Genomic DNA, 26,600 nt, shown 5'->3' on the forward strand with positions numbered 1-26,600 from the left:
AGATGGTGAGGGGCTCCTGGTTGCAGGGTCAATGTCCCACAATGTCCTCTCCGGTCTGGCTGAAGTCCAACCTCTCGTTGTCCCAGTCAAAGGCCAAATTCTTCCTGGGTCAATAGCTCACCTTCTGGGGGCCTAGGCAATTCTCCGGCTGCACCTGGGTGCAACTGTCTGCGTCTGGTCTTGGTCCTTGATGCTGCAGGGCAGAGATGGTAGCTGCTAGAAGACTTTGGGACAACCAGCTTGCCCAAACAGGCTTCTTCAGCTATTGTGTCCCTGTGTTTCGAACAGGAGGCCAGTCAACTGGCCCTTTTAGGCTCTTGCCTTGGCTGGGTTATGAAGACAGATTCTTCTTGAGCAGGACACAGCATGCACATTCCCTCTCTCTTTGCTAGCCAGCAGGTGCATTCTTCTTCGGTGCAACCTCTCTTTGCTGGTCCCTCGGTCAGTAGGACAGACCTTCGTCCAAGTCGGTCGAGATCTGAGTGAGCTTTTTATGCTGAGAAAATACCCCAGGGCAGGATGCAGTTGGTAGCCAAAGAGCTACCAGGATCCCTCCCACCCAGTAAACACTTCCTGTGTAGTGTGACTTCTGGCTATCCCAGGATGCACCATTCTGGCCACTCCAAAGATGGTGAGGCCCCTCTCTCTGTGTTCAGACCTCTCTAGCTCACCCCTGGGGTGTGGGTACCTCTTGATTTCACAGCCCTTTGGAGACCGGTTTGGCAACTGGTTTCCTCTCTCTGCTCCCTTTACCAGCCTATCTGCCTAAACAATAGGGCAGCCCTCCTCCCTAGTGTGACACTTCTGTCATTCAGAGGCGGCTTCTACTTTTAAGCCTGCCTTTTGGGACTAACACCTAAGTGGCTTCCTGCAGGAGGGAGGTTACACCTCCCTGGCCAACAATCCCTCATTTTGCTTCATCCTGAGAGTCATTGGCACTTCTCTTCATGAGGGCAGAAAGCTGTCTCCTAGAATCGCCATCGTCCACAGGAATACCCTCAGAATCTCGACCAGCACCGAAGACACCCTCAGCACCACCGAACACCTGCACTTCCAGATCCACATCGATCCCAACACCACCCAAAGAGGAACCCTCGTCTACAGACCCCCCGGACCCCGGCACAGTTCAGCGACTCCATCTCAGACGTTATCAGCTCTCACGCCATGGCCTCCACAGACTACATCCTCCTCGGAGACATGAACTTCCACCTCGAGAACGCCAACGACAGCAACTCTACCACCCTGCTCCCCACCTCGCCAAACTCGGACTCAAACAGTTTGTCACAACAGCCACCCACTCTGCCGGACACACGCTCAACCCCATCTTCTTCGCCAGCAACCACGTCACCTTCAGCTATACCACCGAACTCCACTGGACCGACCACTGCTGCATCCACTTCACCTTCGAGAAACCCACCACACACCACCACCCACAATGAATCCCCGCTGTAGCTGGAACAATGTCACCGAAGACCAGCTAATCTCCACCCTTGCCCGAGACCCACCAACCGGCACCACCGACGCTGCCTCCCGCAACCTCAGGCAATGGATCAACGCCTGCGCCAACACTCTCGCCCTAATCAAGAAATCCTCAAACAGACGCACCAACAGAAAAGCCATCTGGTTCACCACCGACCTCCAGGCATCCAAGCAGACTTGCCAAAGACTCAAGAAGATGTGGCGCCACAATCAGACACGGACAACCACGCAGCCCTCAAGAACGCCATCCACAGGCACCACCAACTCATCCGAACCGCCAAAAGGACCTCCTTCAAGGAACACATCGACAACAACGCAAACAAAAGCAAAGAGCTCTTCAACATCGTGAAGGAACTCTCCAACCCCAGGTCCAACTCTAACGATATCCTGCCGTCACAAGACCTCTGTGACCCCCTGGCCACCTTCTTTCACCACTAGATCGCAGACATCCGTCACCCCCCACCCCCAGCGCCTTGAGACCCTCACTGGAGAGTAGTGCGCTTTACAAATAATTAATTGATTGATTGAAGAGGAAATGTCTAAACATAACTGGGAGAGCTGTGTACTCATCATAACTGACATGAATAATTCAATTCATCCACAGCTCCTAAGGGCATCCCATTTATAATTACATCGCTCTGCAATTATACCTTTACCCCTAGAGGATGTTACCAATATGCACTTTAACATAGTCCATAAAGGACATCACATTTAAAACTGCGCCAATAAGCAGTTACCACCTGTCTGCCAACAAAAAAACTCATATCACCACTTCCGGCCACAACAACTACAGCCATAGTCTTTGCCCTTAGAGGGCGCAGTCTTCCCAGCTGTGTAGCGAAAGATCCAGCCTAGGGAAGGCCTGAAAAACACTTGGAAACCTTGAGGGGTTATCTGCGCAGAGTCTCAGCCATCTTAGGGTGAGGAACTTTTGCATTCCTTTTGGGGGGAGGCTGCGCTGCTCCTGCAGCTCCCCTGCACTTCTGCATTAATGTGGTAGTGACCCCATCCCCTCCTGCAGTCACAACAGGCTGAAAAGAAGTGATTTTTTTTTTCTTCTAATGCCGGCAAACTGACTCCACAGGGCATTATGGGGCGCTCCTCACACCTGGTTTGCGAATAGTTGAGCGGCAGGTCTCCCGCAACATTAAAGAGAGCCACAATGCTTTCTTTGTTTTCTATTCTGTTATCTTTTTTTTCATGCATCATGGCGCCGCGCTTGTATTTTTGTCAGGATCTCTCCCCCCGGGCACCCAGCTGTTTGGGCCAACGTTGGAGAGCAACTTGGGGAGCCAAGCCCTGGCTGCTCCCATCCGAATCCCGCACAGCTTTGACTCCTCTGTGCTGCTGTGGGAGCTAGCGTACTCTCTGCCTCTTTGGGCGCACTGTAGTGGGGCAGTAGAACTCCTCCGTTCTCCTTGATCTCCAGGGCCCAAGGATGGGGTCCTGGCCCCTTCCCCACATTGGCAGGAACAGGGCAACAGTGCTCCACTGCAGCTTCTTCTCTGGGCCCAGCGATGGGGTCTTGGGCCCGTGTCGCTGTGCGTATCTTTCGGGGAAGTGTAAACGGCGCTTCCCCTACCTCCTTCATCAATTGTCCTGGGATGAGGTGCCCAGGCCACTTTAGATGGTGAGGGGGTCTAAGGCTTGCCCCCACCCAGAAATTAAATCGCTAAGCCTTCTTGCGGTGACCCCAGAGCCCTGGCCTACCCCAGGAGGGGCAGAAATCCTCCAGCACTGCTCTGCATGCTTCAAATTTGCTGTAAGTCAAAGGTCGCCCAAAACTTTAAACAGCAATAACCCAGGCTCTGTTTTAGACAATAATGGTCTCTTTTTGCTCCTGGTGGTGAGCCTTAGCCAATTGGAGTACCTCCTGGCCTTAAGGTGGGAGGAACTTGCAGGGAGCTGGTTTTACTAGTTCTCTGCGCCAGCCCTTCCTTTTGCTGTTCTTCTGGGCCTCTCTCTTCCTTGCGCAGAAGCCCAGCCTCACCCACTCCCCTCACCGAGTCCTCAGGGGGCATAATGGGACCAGCGACCCCGGTCCAGGTGGTCAGTCAGAGGTAGAGTCAGAGTCATTAGTCCAGGTAAAAGTCAAAGGGTTCCTTCTTTCAATTGTCCATGGTGTCAGCCTCCAGTCGCAGTATTCAGCAGAAAAGCACACCCACGAGAGAGCTCTCTTTTTGTGCAAGACCTTTTAATTGGGGGCGGAAGGTGCCAGAATGGAGGCCCACCTGGCCTATCCTAAGCTGCCACATCACCTGTTTCAACCTTCCTGCACAGCCTTCTGGGATGCTTCAAGATGGCGTCTCCCAGGAGTCACTTGCCACATGTCACCTGGGGGTCTCCGCTCCACCCCTCGCTGACATCACTGCCAGGGCCTGCCAGCAAAACTTCAAAAGAGCCCCCCTCCCTCCTGGTTTGGCTCCAGGGTCTGGGCCCCTTCCCTTTGTAGAGTGGGCTTCGGCCGGCCCTTTTCCTGGCACAGGATGACAGCTGGTTGATTGAGGCAGGGCAGTCCACCCCTTCCTTTCCTTGTGTGGAGCTTGCTTAATCAAGCGTAATTACTCCCTTTGTGGTGAAAGGCCTTTTGTTCCCCTACACTGGTAAGAAAAGTAATTTATCCAGCCCAGGATGGTGACAAAAGGCCTGGGCTCTAATATTGAGCCGAGTCCGAGAAATATGACATTCCTGGATGACCCATAAGCTGTACAGATATGCTTTTGTACTTTACAGAATCGTTCTTTTCACACAGGTTACAGTGTACATTGGTTCGACTCTGGAGTCTGTAGACCAAAGGGAATTGGAGCAGTGCCCTAAAGCAGCCTTTCCCATAGGAGTATAATTGAGTGTCACTAGAGTCAAGACAGTAAAGCTCTCTGACTTTCCCTACATGGGTACACCGACATTATAAGGCCTATTTCAGGCCACTACCCAACCCTGCATAGTCCCTTCTGCACCAGTCTGGCTTACGCACAACAGGAGTCTCACACGCATCCCTAACACGTGTACACATTCTTGTGTAACCAACCAAGTGCCCCTTACCATGGCTGCTTGTTTCCCATGCAAGGGAAGACCTAGCTTGGCAGTTCAGGCTGGACTGTTCCCATGAGAAACAGGGTCTAGACTGATTTGCATACATCTGTGGTCTGAACTGGAGTGTCAAAGTGAGCTAAAAAACGATGATGGATTCAACCCAGATCTGTGACTGGGGGTGAGTTTCTGAAAAGTTTCAGCGCTCTGTCCATCATCTCCGTGTGTTTGCTTTGTTCGCCCTAAGTTGGCAGGGTATACCCAGACCTGGGTCCCTTGCTCACTTTGCTACTGGATTCAAGCTAGCCTGCCTGATGAGGGTGTTACCCTGAAAACCGGTCCCAGGACGCTTGTTTCCGGTTCAGGGAAGACCTGGCTTGGCAGTTCGGGCTGGACTGTTCTCATAAGGCACAGGGTCAAGACTGATTTGCATATAGCTTGGTCTGAACTGAGGTGGGGAAGTGAGCTAAAGAGTGATGATGGATTCAACCCAGATCTGTGATGGGATGAGTTTCTGAAAAGTTTCAGCGCTCCGTCCATCATCTCCTTGTGTTTGCTTTACCCTGGCTGAGTTATAGCTGCCTTATCTTAAGGCGGTCACTGGTGGTAAGCAGGCGCAGGTCATTTGACATTGAGTTTACCATAGTGGAGTCACAGGTTATGAGGCTCTCCCACAGTAAAAGGTCAAAGAGCAAGTGATCAAAAAGCAAAAGATTCAGGCAGATTAGTTGGTCAGAACTGCCTTCTCACAACAAACAACTTACATGTGAAGCGGGATCCATGTTACAATTAAGACAGAATCAAAGATGTATCTAAAGACAGACCATTTTTTGTAAATAACGGAACTACTCACACTGATCTAGATTTCTCCGATCAGATGCATGTATGATCGATGGGTAGGTGGATTGTCATGCATCCGACCATACTATCAATATGACAGTTAGGAAACTTCAAATACTTAGATGATTGTACATATTCAGGACACCTGTAGGATCACCACCTGGAGGTCATTTCATACATTTGCCAAGCATTTCTGCATAGGTGTGCGCAAATAACATATTCTGTAGTTGGTCAGGCTTCATGTCCATTCTGTTTACACAATTATTCAGTCTATGCCCTGATCCTCTTGCTATTCATGTCTTTACTTTTTTCTATTGAGACAGTTCCATGATTGAGACGGACATTTTATGCACTCTTAAGCCCTAGCTCTCTAGTAAGGGTATTTTTCTAAATTTGCAAATGAATCACAGATCTTGTGGACCAGGATTATACTTTTGCACCACTGTTCTGTTAGACGAGATACTGTCTGAATTTGATCTTCAAAGGCAACTAACTTACTTTACTCTTCGAAGTGCCTGACAGGATTAGGTCAGCATAGAAAATTCTCAAAACTGCACAATATTTTTTCACTCATATCGAAGTAGAGGAGCACTCCTCTTCCATTCTTTCTTTTTCAAAACTGAGCCAGTTTGGTGTTTGTCAAAATGTCTTTTATCATCACTGATTTGTCTTACTGTAATATTATTAAAAAATAATACTTCTATATAAATGTTTTTATTTTAGTTCTTTTCTCATTGGAGGGATTGTATATTAAAGAAATGTGTTTAGAAATCCTGCACGTTTGTTACTTCCGATCAGTAGTAAAGGCCATTGTACTTGCTAAGGAAGATTGTAGTAACTCTATTCTGTCGGGTGTCCATGCTCCTCCTTACCACCTATGAAAGTCATCTTTCACTGTGCAGCCAGATTTCTACCTGGTACTAGAAATTCCAACTCCTTAACTTCTTTACCAAAAAAGGTTACACTAACAGCCAGGATCAAATTCAAGCTGGCATGCATTACTTTCAAGGCCATATACATACAATCAACACCCAGGATCTTCTTTCAAAATATTGAGTCGTGATAAGAACTTCAGAAGTATTGACACACTAAGACTGGAAACGGAGAAAAAAAACAGAACATGGATAGCTGCAAAACAATTCTTCGTCATAGCAGTCCATTCTATCTGGAATCTGAAACCTTTTAGATCCTCCTTTCCAATTGCATTGTACTCTTTTAGTTCGCCTCTATTTTATTACCCATCATTCCTTTGAAATCTGTATCCTCTCTTGTCCATGTGTTTTTACTAGAACCTCAAAATATGCCAGCCTTTCTAATTGTCGTACTGGGGCAACCTCAACACCGTAAACTTATCTACACAATTCCTCTCACTGGGCACAGCTCTTGACTTTAATTCTTTGAAAAATGTCTGCCCTTGTTCTAACCAGTGTTAGACAAATAGTTAAATCTGAAAGAACCACATAGTGATAGATTCCTCACCTTAGTATTACCCTCAGGCGTCACACTGGATCCGGGAGGTTTTCGGCAGCAGTACCCCTGCGCATCGGTAGATGGAGGCGTGTGGCTCCGCGTCCATCGTTGGCGTCATCGTCGCCGTCAGTACTTTCTTTTTCCGCGCTAGCAAGCGCAGATCCGGGAAGAGAAGGAACCCCCCAGTCAATATTTGACTGACTTTTTGAGGCCGTTTTGTCTCTATTTTTCTTCTTGTCTTCGACTCCTGGTGCAGTTAGGATGCCCGGTTTTAAGTCATGTGAGGACTGTCACCGTATGATGTCGGTGATGGACCCGCACTGTGTGTCTTTTCTGCCAGGGGAGTGACCACGACCCCAAGTCGTGCCCCGACTGCTGGGCCATGCTGTCGAAGTTTTTGCGGGAGCAGTCCTGAAAGCTGCTGAAGGCCCGGCAGTCTGCTCCGCATCATTCGAGGTCCCGGTCCAGAGGAAGGTCGAGGGACCATGCGCAGTCTTATCACCATCGGTCTTCGGGGTTCAAGTCTTCGCATTTGGGTTCAGGTAAGGCGAAGCACAAGATGTTGAAGAAACGTCATCGTTCTTGGACTTCCCCTCGCCGGTCGCATGACACGGTTGAGGGTGCGGGGGGTGCCTCCCCCAAGGCTCCGGCGGAGCCTGTGCAGTCGCCGCCGGCCTTCCCGCCCTTTCCGTATGTCGGCGACTCCGGCCCAAACACAGGAATTCCTGTCGGCCATGGCTCACCTCTTTGGGCCGTCTTGTCCCGCTGGTGCGCCTTCGGGCCCCGCGTTCACAACTGGGGGTCCTTGCCTTTCCTCGCCGGCGGCTCTGGCCCGGCGTCGCAGCCGGCTCAGGCCTCAGCGCCTCAGGACCCCCTTGGATCCAGGCCTGGATTTCTATCCCCATGTCCCTGCTCCTTATTTTAGGCCTGTTGAGCAGCCTGAGGAAGAAGGGGAGGACTGGGAGGTGTCTGAGGACCCTCTCGCAGCGGATTGCGAGTATGAACAGGACTGGGCAGAGGAGTTGGGGGAAGCCAGTGGTCTGAACACCTCACCAGACCTTGGCATGCTCACTCCTCCTACCGTGGCTACGGAGGAGGGTGTTAGTTATGCTGTGGTGTTGCGTAGGGCGGCCGAGGCCCTACACCTCGTGCTCCCTACTGTGGCCGTCAGAACTAACCTCCTGACAGAAGTGCTTCAGCCAGCAGCTACTTCTGTGGAGCTGCTGCTTCCCGTCAATGAAGCACTTTATGACATTCTTTTGGGCACCTGGTCCAGGCCCACCACAGGGGCTCCTGTGGATAGGAACGTGGCCTGACGCCATCCCACGGCTCTGGGTGACCCCATTTTCCTCTCTCAACATCCCACCCCCGAGAGCTTGGTTGTCCAAGCCTCTGCTTCCCCGACCGCCTTCCCTTCCGCACCACCGGATAGGGAATCCAAGAAACTGGATCAGCTCGGAAAGAAGATTTTTTCTTCAACCAGTTTTGCGCTGCGGTCCGTGAACACCGCATGCCTCTTGGGACGTTATTCCCATGCTCTGTGGGATACGGTGGCGCAAGTGCTGCCTCAGTGTCCGGAGGCGGCCCGGACAGCTCTCTCCCAGGCTGTTGCAGAAGGAAGAGACGCAGCTTAGTTCATGATTCGATGTGGCCTAGACACCGCTGACTCACTGGGCAGAACGATTGCCACGCCTGGTTGAGGACAACTGGATTTTCGGGGGATGTCCAAAACACACTTATGGACATGCCTTTTGATGGCCGTCGCCTCTTCAGCGACAAAGCAGATATCGCGTTGGAGCGGTTTAAGGACTCACGGGCTACAGCCAAGTCCTTGAGACTCTCTGCAGTCCACCCTCCTCCGCCTTCTGCTTAACGCTCCTTTTGTGGCACTGGAAGGGGCGCCCGCAGCTTTTGCAACAGGGCCACAAGCCTGCGCAGCAACAATCCCAGCGCGGACGCGGGTTCTGCCGTGGGAGACCAAGGGGCCGGGGGCGGGTCAGTCCACGTCCACCCCAGCCACCACTGCCTCCAAAGCTTCCTAGTCCGAACTTTCAGGCCAATCAAACACCAGTGGGCGGCAGGCTTCACCATCACCTCCCCCAATAGCGCACCATCACTTCGGACAGGTGGGTTTTAGAAATAGTCCAAAGGGGCTACCCCCTCCCCTTTGAGACTACTCCCCCAGCCATGCCACGTCAGTACCACCGCATGTCGGGTATCACTTGGTGCTTCTTCAGCAGGAAGTTGCTGCCCTCTTGGCCAAGGGGGCCATCGAGCGCGTTCCAACGCCAGAAGTAGGTCGTGGTTGCTATTCCCACTACTTTCTGGTACCCAAGAAGGACAAGGGCCTGCGTCCTATCTCAGACCTCCGGAACGTCAATCGCTTCCTCTGCAAAGAGAAGTACAAGATGTCACTCTGGCTCAGGTCTTGTTTGCTCCCGACAAGATGGTAGCCCTGGGCTTGTAGGATGCTTATTTTCAAATCCCAGTCCTGTGGGCCCACCGGTGTTACCTGCGGTTAACGGTAGGCCACAAGCATTGCAGTTGCAGGGGTGGCTCACGAACCGGCATTGCGTCGACGGCAGATCCCTCTCCCTTCCCCAACCGGAGTTTACAGTGGTGACGGAGGCATCCCCACTGGGATGGGGCGGTCACATGGGAGAGGTGGAGATCAGAGGCCTCTGATCTCCGGCGGAGTCCAAGCCCCTTATCAACCTTCTGGAGCTTCGGGCGATCTGGCTTGCACTGAACACATTCCAATGCAAATATCAGGGACCCCCTGCAATGACTCTAGAACTCATAGGGCAGGGCAATAATATAATTGTAAGCAGAAACCCAAGCAGTCAAACAACTCAATTCATCTAATGGTTCATCATATCAAACAACATCATTATTGTAGGAACTTAGTGCGCATACTGACTAACTATATTAAAACATATTTAAATTGTATTTATCTATTTGTTAAAAAGGTATGTGAGAAGTGATATATACAGTACAGCATAATAAAGTGAGACAAAATGAAATTACAAAATTCACAAAAGACAGGTAACAATAGTTAATACAGGACAAAGTGAAATACTATAAACATGAATACATATATAGATAATGAAAAGGTGGCTATGAAATGGGTCTTCTCAACTCGCGTTTCGACGCTAAAAGCGCCTTCATCAGGAGAGCCGTGAATATGTCCTAATAAATAAAAAACATTTAAACATACGTGTTAGACCTGTCTGCTTCTCGGAGTATCTTTACCATTAATTATTTATTTTGTCCCCTTTGGCCTTCCAGCGAATCCAGTTATGTATTTTGTTTATGTCCTCCAGAACTTTTCTAGTATTGTCGCGGGGGCTAGGTGTTCCTTGAACCTGTTATTTTACTAAGGCCTAGTTCCTCTCAGAGAAGTAAACTGTCATCAACTGAGACCTAAAATGGTGGCTTATAACTGCCATAACGATCACCTCAGGGAGGCAGACCCATAGGACAGCATAGGGAAGGTTCTGGAACCATCTAGCAGGTTCTAGTGGTCTGAGGCCAGCCTATAAAAGGCCAGTGACCGGGCAGCCATTTTGTGCAGATACAGAAGTGACCAGTGTGGAAGGAGGCAACTTCATGAGGAGGGCTGTGCACTAGTTGGGGCGAGATCGACCTGTGGGCCGACTGTTAACCTGCTTGGATGTGACCTCTCATGGGCTGACCAAACCCCACTGAGGCAGAAAAACACTTGAGTACCAGGAAACCTCATTATCACCTCGAAGCCACTGGAGACGCTATCGGTGTAAATACTGAGGAACAGCGGGGTTCGTACATCCAAGGGACGACCCTGACGTCAGTGAACTCGGTACCCCATTGGTGATACATTGCAAGAGAAAGGAGAAGGGGACTGAGAGCGAAGCCTCTGAGACTGAAGCGCGTGAGGTGAGGTGTACTCACTGCGGGGGAAGCGGCGAAGTCTGCTGGCATCCATTCTGAGAGAAGGCGACCTCTGCACCGTGAGTTCCCTGACGCGGCATCGGTGGAAACGGGGCTCAGCTGCTCCGCGTTGACATCCGGGGAGTTCCGGAAGGTGACGTCGGAGGAGGAGGCGGACCAGCGCCAGAGGAGGTCGGGTGAAGGAGGAGCTTCCGGAGGTGACACCATCGGAAAGAGAGATCGGCGGGGGCTGCGACGCGTCTCTCCAAAACCAGAGGAGAAGATCGGCTGATTCTTCCGGGCCGGTGGCAAGGAGCTCAGCCCTCACCGAAACGATTCCAAGGGCGAAGCTGCAGACCGGGACTGACCCGCTCAAAAGAAGGAACTCCAGCAGAGTCAAAGTAAGCTGGTACATACACGGGTAGAGGGCGGGGGCAGTACCGAGCTGAGCTGGGCTCTGGAGGGTGTCGGGCTGTGGCCGCAGATACAACCACCAGGCCGGTGGTGCTTTCAAACTGTCCTGCAGCCACACAGGAATCCAGCCTTAGGAATTGGACCTACTTAACCCTTGAACTGCCGAACTAAGTGAGGGAAGAGCTTGGGGCGGGGGAGTGAACCACGGGTAGTGTACAGCCCCGGTGGAACAAGGAGAAAAAGGCTGAGTTAGAAGCCCAAATTGTAGAGAGATTATCCCAGGCATTGAAAATGTATGTAGGGTTGCCTGAGTATTCCTATAGAAGAAGGGGAATCTAAGTAGAAACAAAGAAAGTGTGTTTCTAACCTACCTGTTCTTTTCTAGTGGAGCAGCTGTGCAAACTAATGTCAAAGATGGTGAGAGACAGTGATCTTTAAACCTTTTTGACCCTGCATGCCCAGGGGTAATGTATAAACCGGTTACCCTTAAGGAAACATCAAACTGAGTACCCCTTTTGCACTTATATTGTACTGCTTTCTCTAGAAGGAAGGTCAGGTTATCTTCTAAGAACTCTTCCAATTGAGGGAGAAAAAATGTCTAAGAATGTAATGTAAGAATGTGATAAATGACAATATTGTACTAAATTGGAAAGTGTCGTACTGATGTGAAGAAAATATTAAGGAGCACAGAGAAAACAGAGTTAATTTTATAAAGTACGATCCGTATTTTTCTAAAACTGGTGTGGAGTCTTTATTTTTAGTGGTAAGTCATTGAGTTACTTTGAGTAAGTTTATAAGCACAACACGTAAGCCTTGGAGGTTAGCTGTTTCCATTCTGTGCCAGGCTACCCTAAGTAGTCTAGGTTTCCTAGGTCTAACATAATTGGTGTTTCAGCGGTGGGATAGAGCTTGTGCTTACATCTACTCAGTAGTAACGCAGTGCATACCACAGGCCTACACCTGGAGTTTTCTCCAAGCGGACTCCCTGATTAAAATTTTGTGTTTCCAAATTTACTCCTGGTGGTGGGTGGAGGTTGTCCTCACATCACATACTTCCTTGTTCTCTCCTGAGTACCATTTAATACCCTATCACATAATGGAATTAAACCATGAGGAGATGGAGACCTATACTGCGGCCCAACTCAGGGATTTCTGTCCAAGGAATGGGGTATTCTACAAAAGGGGTGCCAAGAAAAGTGAGCTGCAAACAAGCTTGAGGGCGTGGGTGGAAGCTCATTTGGAGGAGGAACTGGAAAAGGAAGAGGTTGATAGAGACACTGTCATTGGAGCAGAGCTGTTGTCCCAAACTGAGGGGGGGAACCTACTGACAGGTCCCAGGACACTTTCAAGGGAGGGCAGCAGTGTCTCGGTGAGGAGTCTAACCGAAGCTGAACTGGCGGACAGGAGGGAAGAGCGGAAGCTAAGGTGGGAGTTAGCTAGATTGGAGTGGGAAAAGGAGGAAAAGAGACTAGCTCATGAAGTAACTCTTAAGGAGCTGGATCTCAAGGCCCTGCAAATAGGGACTCCCAATCCTAATAATGGTGGCAGCGAACCCAAGGAGATAACCAGGGAACCCAGACCAAGGATGTAGTCGCTAGCTACAGCGCAGGTGATGATATTGCTGAGTGGCTAGCTGCCTATGAGGTCTCCTTAAGAGCCCATGGGATACTGGAAACTCACTGGGGGGGTGGACTGTATAAATACATGCGCCTGCTGGTTGGGATACATTGTTGGCCCTAGAGCGGGATGAGCAGACCCACTACCCCACCATGAAGGTGGCGCTAATAAAGAAGTTTGGACTAACCCCGGAGAAATACAGGCAGAAATTTAGGGGTAGTCACAAATTAGGCACACAGAATTGAGTGGATTTCCTTGATTACGCAAAGAAGGCCTTGGAGGGTTGGGTGAAAGGCAGCGAGGTAGGGGACTATGAGGGGTTGTATGACCTTATACTCAAGGAACACCTACTCGAGAAATGTTTTCCCGAGCTGCGACAACACCTGGTGGACAGCAAACTGACCAGCCCCAGGAAGCTTGCTGAGGAGGCGGACATCTGGGCTAGTACCCGGGTGTCCTCAAAGGGGACTGGAGGGGATTCCCAGAAGTCCGGACAGGGCGCTCCCCAGAAGAAGGAGGGGGGAGATAACAAGAGGGAGTTCTCAAAAGGTCCCCAAAATAATTTCCAGGGAAGAGGATTCATCCCTAAGGCTAACCCACCCCGAAACCCTAATCCTGGCCAAAGCCAGCAGCCAAGGGTTATCCATTGCTTTGAGTGTGGTGGTGTTGGACACTTTAAGGGAGACGTGAAGTGCCCCAAGAGACCACCCCCTCCCACTGGAGGAAAAACCCCGGGAGTAGCTAGTATAGTGCTCAGGGAGGAGTTGCCCTTAGATAAGGGGGGGAGTGGGCGGGTGTCACCTTAGTGTCCCTGGGAGATCGGGAGATGGTTCCAAAGATCCAGTTGCCCTCAAATACTACTAAGTATGAGCAATGGGTCACCATCAATGGCCAAAGAGGGGAGGCTCTGAGAGACACAGGAGCCAGTATGTCTATGGTAAGGAGTCATCTGGTGTCTCCAGAGCAGATACTTCCACATGTACTCCACCCCGCCGCGATGGCTGGCGGCAGAATAGGTCACTATCCAGTGGCCGAGGTTCCATTTGAGTGGGAAGGGGTTGTAGGTCTACTTCGAGTTGCCGTAAGCCCTGCCGTGCCAGTTGATTGTCTGTTGGGGAATGACATGGAGCACAATGCTTGGAGGGAGGTGGAATACCGGACTCATTCTGAGATGCTGGGTACACCTGACTGGGCCTGTGTCAGCACAAGGTCCGCGACTACCCGGAGGGGGAGTTCGATTACGCTGGAGCCTGGAACAATGGCCCAGCCAGCTGCCGGAAAAGGGAAGGACCAAGGGCAGGAGGAGCCTGCCTCAACATCCCCATCTCGTGAGATGGATAGGCCACCTGCGGTGGTAGACCTGGAGTTCACAGAGGAGGATGTTACTCCATTGGAGAACCTACCCATCCCTGCTGAATGGCATGTGGACGGAGGTCCTACCAGGGAGGAATTCTGCAAGGGCCAGAAGGAGTGTCCTACCCTGGAGGGACTGAGGCGACAGGCCGAAGCCCTGGCAGCAGGGAACGTTACAGGGCACTACCATATTTACTGGGAGGATGGACTCCTCTACAGTGAACCCAAGGCACCCATGCACGGTTCATCACGGGCCTTGGTGGTCCCTCAACGTTATCGAGCCTTTCTTTTAGAACTGGCTCATGAGATACCCTTGGCAGGACACTTGGGTCAGGACAAGACCTTTGCCCGGCTTGTCCCCCACTTTTATTGGCCTCAGATGAAGGTGGCGTCTGACACTTACTGTCGGACATGCGTGTCTTGCCAAGCCAGTGGGAAAACAGGGGTGAAGCTGAAAGCTCCCCTGGAACCACTTCCTGTCGTTAGCACCCCCTTTGAAAGGGTGGGCATCGACATTGTAGGGCCATTGGATCCACCAACTTCAGCTGGTCACAGGTTTATCCTGGTTCTAGTGGATCATGCCACACGGTACCCAGAGGCAATTCCTCTGAGGACCATCACTGCACCTGCGGTGGCAAGGGCCCTGATGGGGATCTTTACCCGAGTGGGTTTCCCCAAGGAAGTTGTGTCCGACAGGGGGACCAACTTCATGTCAGCATACATGCGGGCTATGTGGAAGGAGTGTGGAGTTACCTACCGGTTTACCACTCCTTATCACCCACAGACCAATGGTCTTGTGTAAAGGTTCAACAAGACCTTGAAAGGCATGATAAGAAGTCTGCCTGAGAGCCTGCAGAGGAAATGGGACGTCCTCCTACCCTGTCTGTTGTTTTCCTACAGGGAAGTGCCACAGAAGGGAGTGGGCTTCAGCCCCTTCGAGCTTCTGTATGGGCACCCTGTACGCGTACCTCTCAGCCTGGTGAAAGACGGATGGGAAAAGACTCCCAGGAAGCTTCCCCAGGACGTGGTGAGCTATATGCTGGCCTTCCGGAGCCAAATGGCTAAGTTGTGGAAGCAAGCTTCTGACAACTTGGAAGCCAGCCAAGCAGTGATGAAGGAGTGGTATGACCACGATGCTCACCCGGTGGAGTTGGAGCCTTGCCAGAAAGTGTGGGTGATGGAACCTGGAGAGCTAAGTGCCCTTCAGGACCGCTGGACAGGCCCCTTTGAGGTGAAGGAGAAAAAGGGTAAGGCCACTTACTTAGTGGACCTTAAGACCCCCCGACAGCCCCTACGGGTGCTTCATGCTAATCGCCTCAAACCCCACCATGAGAGGCCCGAGGTCATCTTAATGATGGTGACTGATGGGGCGGAGGAAGCGGAAAGTGAGCCTCTCCCTGATCTCTTCTCGTCTCAGGAAAAGGATGGGTCGGTGGAGGGAGTGATTCTCTCACCATCCCTGACTCCTGAACAGCAGAGGGACTGCTGCCAGGTCCTGGAGCAATATTCCTCGCTGTTCTCCCTTGTCCCGGGAAGAACCCACCTGTGTACCCATGATGTGGACACAGGAGACAGCCCACCTGTGAAGTCTAAGATCTACCGGCTGTCAGACAAGGTGAAGGCCAGCATCCACAGTGAAGTCGCTAAGATGCTGGAGCTAGGAGTGATTGAACCTTCTAGTAGCCCCTGGTCCAGTCCGGTGGTTCTGGTTCCAAAAGCTGCCCCGCCGGACACCACTCCAGAACTGAGGTTCTGTGTGCATTACCGGGGACTGAACTCAGTGAAGAGACTGATGCTCATCCGATCCCAAGGGCGGATGAACTCATTGACTGACTGGGAGCTGCCCAATACTTGAGTACCTTTGACCTTACTTCAGGGTACTGGCAGATCTCCCTTACAGATGGAGCAAAGGAAAGGTCAGCCTTCTCCACGCCTGAGGGTCACTACCAGTTCTGTCTGATGCCCTTTGGGCTTAAGAACGCTCCTGCCACTTTTCAGCGGCTGGTGAACGAGGTCCTCACTGGAATGGAAGCTTTCTCTGCTGCTTATCTGGGTGACATTGCTGTCTTCACTAGCAGTTGGGAGGATCATTTGCGTCACCTGCAAACTGTTCTCCAGGCCCTGAAACGGGCTGGCTTGACAATCAAGGCCAGCAAGTGTCAGATTGGGCAGGGGTCAGTGGTGTACCTAGGCCACTTGGTGGGCAGGGGAACAGTGCAGCCCCTCCAGGCGAAGATCGAGGCTATCATGGCCTGGGAGCCCCCCAAGACCCAAACAGAGGTCCAAGCCTTCCTGGGCCTCACAGGATACTACCGTCGCTTCGTGAAGGGATATGGCACCATTGTGGCACCCCTCACTGAACTTACATCCAAGAAACAACCCCGATGGGTAGTCTGGACAGAGGCTTGCCAGCGAGCCTTTGACACCTTGAAACAGGCAATGTGTACTGCTCCAATTCTCAGGGCCCCTGACTTCTCATGAGAATTCATTGTCCAAACAGATGCATCAGAACATGGCATTGGGGCAGTGTTATCGCAACTCAATGAAGAGGGCCTGGATCAACCTGTTGTCTTCCTGTCCAGGAGACTGCTTCCCCGGGAGCAGAGGTGGAGTGCGATTGAGCGAGAAGCCTTTGCGGTGGTATGGGCTCTGAAGAAGCTGCGGCCATACCTGTTTGGCTCGCACTTCCTGGTTCAGACTGACCACCGGCCCCTTCGTTGGCTGATGCAAATGAAGGGGGTGAATCCCAAGTTGTTGAGATGGTCTATCTCCCTACAGGGAATGGACTTCCGGGTGGAACATCGGCCTGGAGTGGACCACGCCAATGCAGACGGTCTCTCTAGGTATTTCCGCCTTAGTGATGAGAACTCCCAAGGGGTTGGGTAGCTCTCCCCACTTTCAGCTAGGGGGGGACGAGTGTTAGACCTGTCTGCTTCTGGGAGTATCTTTACCATTAATTATTTATTTTGTCCCCTTTGGCCTTCCAGCGAATCCAGTTATGTATTTTTTTTATGTCCTCCAGAACTTTTCTAGTATTGTCGCGGGGGCTAGGTGTTCCTTGAACCTGTTATTTTACTAAGGCCTGGTTCCCCTCAGAGAAGTAAACTGTCAGCAACTGAGACCTAAAATGGTGGCTTATAACTGCCATAACGATCACCTCAGGGAGGCAGACCCATAGGACAGCATAGGGAAGGTTCTGGAACCATCTAGCAGGTTCTAGTGGTCTGAGGCCAGCCTATAAAAGGCCAGTGACCGGGCAGCCATTTTGTGCAGATACAGAAGTGACCAGTGTGGAGGGAGGCAACTTCATGAGGAGGGCTGTGCACTAGTAGGGGCGAGATCGACCTGTGGGCCGACTGTTAACCTGCTTGGATGTGACCTCTCATGGGCTGACCAAACCCCACTGAGGCAGAAAAACACATGAGTACCAGGAAACCTCATTATCACCTCAAAGCCACTGGAGACGCTATCGATGTAAATACTGAGGAACAGCGGGGTTCGTACATCCAAAGGACGACCCTGACGTCAGTGAACTCGGTACCCCATTGGTGATACGCTGCAAGAGAAAGGAGAAGGGGGAGAGAGCGAAGCCTCTGATACTGAAGCGCGTGAGGTGAGGTGTACTCACTGCGGGGGAAGCGGCAAAGTCTGCTGGCGTCCATTCTGAGAGAAGGCGACCTCTGCGCCGTGAGTTCCCTGACGCGGCATCGGTGGAAACGGGGCTCAGCTGCTCCGCGTTGACATCCGGGGAGTTCCGGAAGGTGACGTCGGAGGAGGAGGCGGACCAGCGCCAGAGGAGGCCGGGTGAAGGAGGAGCTTCCGGAGGTGACACCATCGGAAAGAGAGATCGGCGGGGGCTGCGACGCGTCTCTCCAAAACCAGAGGAGAAGATCGGCTGATTCTTCCGGGCCGGTGGCAAGGAGCTCAGCCCTCACCGAAACGATTCCAAGGGCGAAGCTGCAGACCGGGACTGACCCGCTCAAAAGAAGGAACTCCAGCAGAGTCAAATAAGCTGGGACATACACGGGGAGAGGGCGGAGGCAGTACCAAGCTGAGCTGGGCTCTGGAGGGTGTCGGGCTGTGGCCGCAGATACAACAACCAGGCCGGTGGTGCTTTCAAACTGTCCTGCAGCCACACGAGAATCCAGCCTTGGGAATTGGACCTACTTAACCCTTGAACTGCCGAACCAAGTGAGGGAAGAGCTTGGGGCGGGGGAGTGAACCACGGGTAGTGTACAGCCCCGGTGGAACAAGGAGAAAAAGGCTGAGTTAGAAGCCCGAATTGTAGAGAGATTATCCCAGGCATTGAAAATGTATGTAGGGTTGCCCGAGTATTCCTATAGAAGAAGGGGAATCTAAGTAGAAACAAAGAAAGTGTGTTTCTAACCTACCTGTTCTTTTCTAGTGGAGCAGCTGTGCAAACTAATGTCAAAGATGGTGAGAGACAGTGATCTTTAAACCTTTTTGACCCTGCACGCCCAGGGGTAATGTATAAACCGGTTACCCTTAAGGAAACATCAAACTGAGTACCCCTTTTGCACTTATATTGTACTGCTTTCTCTAGAAGGAAGGTCAGGTTATCTTCTAAGAACTCTTCCAATTGAGGGAGAAAAAATGTCTAAGAATGTAATGTAAGAATGTGATAAGTGACAATATTGTACTAAATTGGAAAGTGTCGTACTGAAGTGACGAAAATATTAAGGAGCACAGAGAAAACAGAGTTAATTTTATAAAGTACGATCCGTATTTTTCTAAAACTGGTGTGGAGTCTTTATTTTTAGTGGTAAGTCATTGAGTTACTTTGAGTAAGTTTATAAGCACAACACGTAAGCCTTGGAGGTTAGCTGTTTCCATTCTGTGCCAGGCTACCCTATGTAGTCTAGGTTTCCTAGGTCTAACAATACCATTCTAGAAACACTAAGTTTCGAAATGTTTTGCTATTATATAAATTCCCATGTGTTGCCACAAACATCCCAAATGGAAATGACTTCTTCTAGCAGGTGCCTTTAACCAGTGTGGAAAGATTGGAAATTGTGGGGTGTGAGCCTAGCTCAATGGAATTTAGTGCTCCCCAAGTAGAAAAGAATGAAAGACTGTTTCTAACAAAGACAAATGAAGAAAGGAATTTAAAGCTGGAAAAGGAATCAACAAGACAATGAAGTTTATAGGCTTACTTCTATATATAAAAGGGATTGACTAGTTCAGATCTGGAGGTTGGTGCAAAAAGTCGAACAACCTATATTATTGAAAAGGGAACAGACCAATGTCCTTAGATTAAAAATCGTGTATATATAGGATAAATCTAAGCGAGTATTGTCTGGGCATATATATATTAATATAATGCTCACTTTGTCATGGATGTGATACTTCCAAAAGGTATTCACAGATTCCAAAAAGCACACTATTGGTCATGCGCCACTCTGTAAAATAAGGTAAAGTGAATGACTGGTTCATATTGCGATCAGGTCAGAGAGACAATAGATGGAAATGGGCACAGCTTTTAGGTAATGTAAGTACCTGACTATCCGCTTAATCAGGGTTAGAGTGTGGAAATCGTCAATATGGACCGGCAGTTTGATCCTTTAACGTATTTTGAATGTTAGAAGCGCAGCAGAGCGCTAACTTGTGAAAGACTGGGTGCAGTCTGTTTGAAAAGAATAAAGTACATAGATAAGATAGCTTGAATGCGTTGCCACAAAAACAATTCATATCGAAGGAAAAAGGCTGGTTAGGTTGACACTAACTAACTAGCAAGGCTGATCTAACGCATGATAATTGCAGGGCCGTACATTGCCAAACTATATGAGATTTTTATTGTATGCCAAAATATATATACACATATATATATATATATTTCATAGGGCTCGAATATCATATAATATACAAGTCCTGTAAACATTTGTATGTATGCAAAATAAAGATTTGTGTGGGCTGAAGAATGATGTTTCACTTACTTATGTCTCGCCGTATAAAACAGGTCTCAGTCTGCCATGTGCGACGCAACTGTTTTCCCTTAGCGTTTTGTAATCAAGCTGGTGTGTCACGTGAGCTAAGGTAGCGTGCCGGTCCGACAAACAAACTAAAAAGCAGACTATGTACTAGGATCTAAGTTCAAGGACTGTAGTAAATGACTAAAATTGAAAAGGGAAGACCCACATATGCGTGATGCAATTAGCGTATGAGGCAGACCAGAAACGGAAAAACGATCACAGAACTGGCGAGGGGTCAGAGTTAATGCGAACTTAAAATGGTATCCGAAAACTTACTTGTCACTGTAGCGCACAAGGCACCTCTTGATCCGGCAGGTACAATACCATTGATTCCCTTGAGTACTAAAGACTAGTCACATGGGCTCAATGACATGCCGGGTAATCAAGGAGCTAGAAAGCAGACTAAAGAGCTGGCGTCTACCATAGGGTTTTATTAGTAAAGACAGCAGTTTGTTTGCGTATTCAAAAATAAGGTAATGCAACAGTGTCAATAGGTATTGAATAAAATAGCATTCTCCCATGGTAAATCACTATTTAATCCTTTTTTTTAAGTATTATGGGTGAATATCCAGTAAACCTCTCGTTGTTTCTTATGTCTTCATTGCAGTCTTCATTGGAGTTATTAATTTTCTCTACTATGTACCATTTAAGATCTTTGGCAGAGTGTTGTTGTTCTTGAAAATGTTTTACCACGGTTGCATGTAGTTTGCCGGTGCGGATTGCAGAACGATGTTCATTGAGTCGTGTTGCAACCGCTCTAGATGTCTCTCCAACGTAACCTAGGTTACATGGACAGACAATCGGTTAAATGACATTGTCAGTCTTGCAGTTAGTCATTGATTTAGAGTGAATGGTATATCCATTGTGTGAAGGCATTCCTTCCCTATGTCAAGGGGAGGGTAGAGCAGGTGTTCACAGACAACACCACCACCATGTGGTACTGCAACAAACAGGGAGGGGTGGGGTCTTGGACCCTATTTCAGGAAGCTCTGCGTCTCTGGACATGGCTGGAACATCAGGGCGTTTTCCTGATGGTTCAACACTTGGCAGGTTCTCTGAACGCCAGGGCAGACGAACTCAGCCGCAGGTGCATGATGGATCACAAATGGCGTCTTCACTTGGAGGTGGTGTAAGGTCTCTTTCAGTAGTGGGGAGAGCCTTGGTTAGATCTATTCGCCACCGAAGAGAACGCGCAATGTCATCAGTTCTGCGTGTTGGAATTTCCAAGGCTGCACTTGCTCGGTGACCCTTTTCGTCGCGAGTGGAGTTGCGGTCTGTTGTACGCCTTTCCGCCTATACCACTTCTGCCCTGAGTGCTGAAGAAGATCAGGCGCGACCGGGCATAAGTCATCCTTGTGGCCCCGGACTGGGCTCGAACAGTATGGTATCCCAAACTACTCAGTTTGAGAATCGTTCCTCCGATCAGAATGCCTCTTGGGGAGGATGTTCTGTCGTAGCACCAGGGGACGGCCCTCCACCCGAACCTGTCCAGCCTCCACCTCTTTGCATGGAGATTAAGTGGCGTCAGTTGATTCTTTCAACTTGTCTCCTGAAGTTTGTGATGTCATTCTGGCAGTCAGGCGTCCCTCCACTAAAGTGTTATACGCCTGCAGGTGGAACAAATTTGTGGCATGGTGCACAGCAAAGGCTGTGGTTCCCCTTACTGCCCCTCTGTCTGCAGTACTGCTGTTCCTTCTTTATTTGGCCCAACAGGGCTCTGCTCTGGGCACTATCAAGGGCTATCTTTCTGCTATTTTGGCCTTTCTCTGGCTCCCTGATCAGCCCCCTCTTTTCAGGTCCTTTTGTTGTAAATAGATTTCTCAAAGGCATTACACACCTTTTTAATCCTATTCCTTTCGTGATGCCTCAGTGGGACTTGAACCTCGTTCTTACATACTTGATGTGTGCTCCTTTTGAGCCCCTTCACAACTGTCCTCTTTGTCTCTTGACCTTGAAGACTGCCTTCCTGGTGACCATCACTGCCGCTAGGCAAGTGAGTGAGCTCCAGGCTCTTTCTTGTAAGCATCCTTTTCTATCAGTCCATCCAGACAAGGTTGTGCTCAGGCCCCGTCCTTCCTTTTTACCAAAAGTTGTTACGGTCTTTCACATTGGATAGTCTATTACCTTGCCCACCTTCTTTACGCATTTGTTCAGGGAGGAAGAGAGGCTCCACCGTCTGGACCCAAACCGTGCACTCTCATTTTATTTCAACTGCACACAACAGTTCCGGGTGGATGACCAGCACTTTGTTGGCTACGTTGGCACCATGAAAGGTCGGGCAGTACAAAAGAGGACTATCTCCCTCTGGGTCGTCTTGTGTATCAAAGCCTGTTACTCGTTGGCTAAAAAAAGGAACCTCCAGTGGGACTGAGTGCTCATTCCACCAGAGCTACTGCAGCCACTACTGCATTGGGACGTGGTGTGTCCCCTGCAAGACATCTGTCAGGCAGCCACATGGGCCTCGCTGCACACGTTTACTGAGCATTATTGCCTGGACAGCCACGTCCGGAGAGACAGCTTCTTTGGCCTTTCTGTTCTCCGTGACTTTCTGGTTTGACCTTGGTTCGCAGACCCACCACCGGGGTTGGTATTTGTTTGGTATCTATTCTAAGGTAAGGAATCTATCACTGTGTTTCTTTCTGATGAACAAGTTACTTAACTTCGGTAACGATATATCTGTAAGAAATATTAGTAGTGATTGATTCCTTACCGCCCCACCCATCCTCCCTGTTCTGCGAACTGGTTTCTAGTGTTAAGGTCATCCCTTCCAGGGCCCTAGATTCAATGCACCAGTGTTCAGTTTCTTGCATGGCTCCGAGTTACTGGTGCAAAAATTAGTGTACAGAACTAACAGGGTGTGGGCGGTGTCTAAGTAGCGCCTGCGACGTCACCTCAGCTAAGACGACGCGAGCAACGGACGCGGCGCCGCACGACGCCACCTACTGACGCGCAAGGGTACTGCCGACGAAAACTTTCCGGATCCAGTCTGACGCCTGGGGGTAATTCTAAGGTATGGAATCTATCACTACTAATGTTTCTTACAGATATATCATTACCGAAGGTAAGTAACTTGTTGTTCAGTTCTATGGAAGTGGTTTTTGTTTCATTGTACAGCGAGCTGACACCATCCATGCTACATGGTGTCCATAAAAATAGCAGGTAAGTAAATAAATTCAATGACATGTACTTCCATTAAATAAATGAGATCATATCATGACAGGAAGCTAGGATGAAAAGTAATTTTTCTTTCTTGTGGATTCCAAGCGTTGTAGGAAACACTATAAAAACCAGAATCTATGAAACCTATCCTTTATGGAGAGCTAAGTGATGTGAAAAATGTTATCACAAGAGAGACTTTTAAGCTAGTAGCTCGTGATTTTCATGTCTTCACTGTTTTGTAAATGTGTCTATTCCTTTAGCCTATGCTGCGGCTGTGTGAGGTGGATAGAGATCAGAGCTAGCGTTCAGTAACCATTCCCCCTAGCCATGGTACGAACAGATCCCTTCTGCTCCCGATTTTCCTTATCTTAATTAAATAGACTGTTGTTTAAAGGTGCTCAGGATAACCAGTTATATGGAACATCCCATTAGTTTCAAAGAACGGGGACAGAAAAGTAGTTTTTCAAGAGTCACTATAACGGAAAACCTGTACTATTTCTTCCACTCCCTGCATCTTCTATTCAGCTTAATACCCCAGTCACCCACAGTGTCAATATTGATCAGGACCTCTCTCACTCCCTGATCTGTCAATCTGTTCAGATTGGTTAAATTTATTGTGACATTGAAGGACAATAAACTGCATTTCCATAGTCCGACCATATTAATCATTGAAACTTTGTTTTCCTCAGGGTAACATTCAGCGTTGTAAACTTGTAAAGGATCAGATCAGTGAAGCCCGTGAGTCCATGCTGAAAGTTCTGGACCATAAGGACCGGGTCATGAAACTCCTGAACAAGAACAGCAGTTCCAAGAAAGTGTCCAAACTAAAGCGCAAGGAGAGAGCTTGAGCATCTGCAAAGGACATGAGTGACTTAAAACAGGATAGGGTCTGCTTTCTTATGCTCAAGAATACTGAACATTGATCAACCCCTTTTTTGGAACGTTGTTTTCCAGTAGATCATCTAAATGAAACAATATCCGGAAAGGTGAGAGAAAGAGATTAGAAAATCAGGACTGAGGTACAGAAGACACTTGAAGTAAATATGTGAATGGTGTGTGACCTTCCATTGAACATCTTTCATAGTTGTAAGTTGCTGGCTTCTAAATCATCACTGCAGAGCCTTTGAGCAAGAACTCTACATGGTAGCCTGCCTTGCCAGATTTAGATAGTTCTGGTTGAGGATTTTTTTTTAATCAGTGTACTTTTCAGCTGCCACAATAGAATACTCAGATGAGAGTGCCTCGCTGGAGCAGGTTTTGTGACGATATCTGTACTTCGAAATTGATGCATCTCTGTTGCACATAAAACTCTTTCTGGGCTTTGTGCGTACCAGGTCACTTCAGATGGTTCCTGTGTTCCATTGACTCTGAAACTAATTGTTTTATGTATTGTCAAAGCTCTACATGCTTAAAAGTTCATCGCAGACTGACCAGCAGTGTAGACTGTATATCCATTTGTAATGAGTTATTTTTAACTCCATACACATTTGTCTGTGATTACCTGGAAAGTGTTAATGTTTTTTGTTTTTGTCCTATTGCAGTGTGCCAGTCCAATAACATACTGTTGTCACTCATTTGAAACCACGAATAAAGTATTCCTAAGGGAAGAGTGTTTTGTACAGCTCACAACTTTGTGCTATTTCATATTGTTAAATGAAACATGTAAAACACCTAGTTTATTACAAGTTCTGAAGATGGGTCTTGCCTTACCTGCTTTCTTGACCTGATGAATGAGAGCTTTAAAGGGTGCCCCTAAGCACTGTATTTGATACTAAGACTGAATTGTGCTGTGACTGAAATTCAGATGAATGAGGCTCTGTATTGGCTAGAGAAAGTGCTATGAATGACTACATTATAGTAAGATAGGTCTAGTTTTATCATGCAAAATTTTGGTTGGATGAAGCAGGCACGAATGCCAGTAGAAGAGAACTCCAGGTAACATATCATTGAATCTTTGGAGATGCCAGTAGTTATTGCTGTTGCCTGGAATTATGCTCCCAACAAGTAGAGGGAAAACAAAGGTGTCTACCAAAGTCATACTGGGTTTGCCGGATATTTCCCATCAAATACATTCCATTGAAAAAAATCTAAATAGCATTCCTTGTATTATGAATATCCTTACTACAAACTGAATAATTTTTGAACCGGACCTCCATGATCAATCTGCCCACCCCCAACAGTCCCCCATTGACCAACAGCTCTGTGATTATGCTTTCCCCTTATTCCTTCTTGTGAAATGGCTGCACTTGCAGCCAAGAGAGAAAAAGATTCTGATAAAAGAAAGTTTACATTATAATGAATGTTGGAGCCCTCCATGCCACCCACGTACAGACGAGTCGTCAACCACCACACCCAATTACTGCTCATTCTGGTGAGGGATTGGCTCCTCTAATGCTTTCACTTTTAAATGGTACAGTTTTTCTTCATAGCCTCTCCTTCTTAGAAGGGGTGTGTTTTTTATTAATATATTTTTGAGTTCCATTAGATATTAAAACACAAGTTCTGTATCTTGCATTTGGAGAATGGGAGCTTGGTTAGTTGTTGTACTTTTGGTGCTGGAATCATCCAAAGTCGCAGAGAAACCTCCTCTTGTCAGTGGGTACTAAGTGGACTTCCAAAGTCTCAAGATGGATATTGTGGTTTTGAATAAGGTACAGGTCAGGGAATCTGAGTCCGCGTTGCTTGTTCATATCAGTAAACCGATTGTCTTCCCAATGGGTGTACTCACTTATGAGTATCTCTCTGAGAGAAAGCACCAAGCTACAAGACTTGTGGACCTGCAGTACCATGCAGTTTAATACACCTGACCTAGGCCAACCCCACTAGACTCCTGCGGATGATCACATGCTGAAATCCAAACTCACTAAGAGGTAGTGAGGTCCCTGACCAAATCTAAATCCCTCATCGCTGAGGTTTTCATTCTTCTGCCAGCGTTGCCTTACAGTCCCCCTTCAACTCTTCTCCCCAGTAAGAGTCCCTGGGACCAGTGCTTCAGAATCGATTATCTGAAAAACACTCACCTGCTCTGGAGGTGGTGAAAACACACATAAAAAATACGACATACTGAAATTTAGAAATACTGATCGGCTAGTTCTGCTCTCAAAAGGCCAGTTTCTTCTGAACTCAAACCTTGTCTTTATAAGTCAGAACGCTGCTAGAAAGATAAACCTGAATCTAGGGAGGTAGGGAGAGTGTATGTTTATTTATTTTTTTAAATTATTGTAAAACAGCGTCATCTCTGTATCTGCTCCTACTTTCCTCCATAAAGGAAGAATTACATCTTTGGGGTTGTACATAGGGCTGCAATAAAATTATTTGAGAATCCTTCACTGGGTCGAA

General features: G+C 48.8%; 1 protein-coding gene across 1 annotated transcript in view; it reads left to right on the plus strand.

The window, feature by feature from the left end:
* The window catches only part of SAP130 (Sin3A associated protein 130), a 696,083-nt gene extending 671,215 nt beyond the window's left edge, over window positions 1-24,868 (plus strand). Inside the window, exon 22 of the mRNA XM_078665599.1 lies at window positions 23,951-24,868. Coding sequence (XP_078521725.1) covers window positions 23,951-24,109 — 159 coding nt within the window. The 3' untranslated portion in view covers window positions 24,110-24,868. The remainder of the gene's footprint in view (window positions 1-23,950) is intronic.
* Window positions 24,869-26,600: the final 1,732 nt, after the last annotated feature.

The sequence above is a fragment of the Lissotriton helveticus genome, chromosome 11 (assembly GCF_964261635.1).
Source record: "Lissotriton helveticus chromosome 11, aLisHel1.1, whole genome shotgun sequence".
Classification (NCBI taxonomy): domain Eukaryota; kingdom Metazoa; phylum Chordata; class Amphibia; order Caudata; family Salamandridae; genus Lissotriton; species Lissotriton helveticus.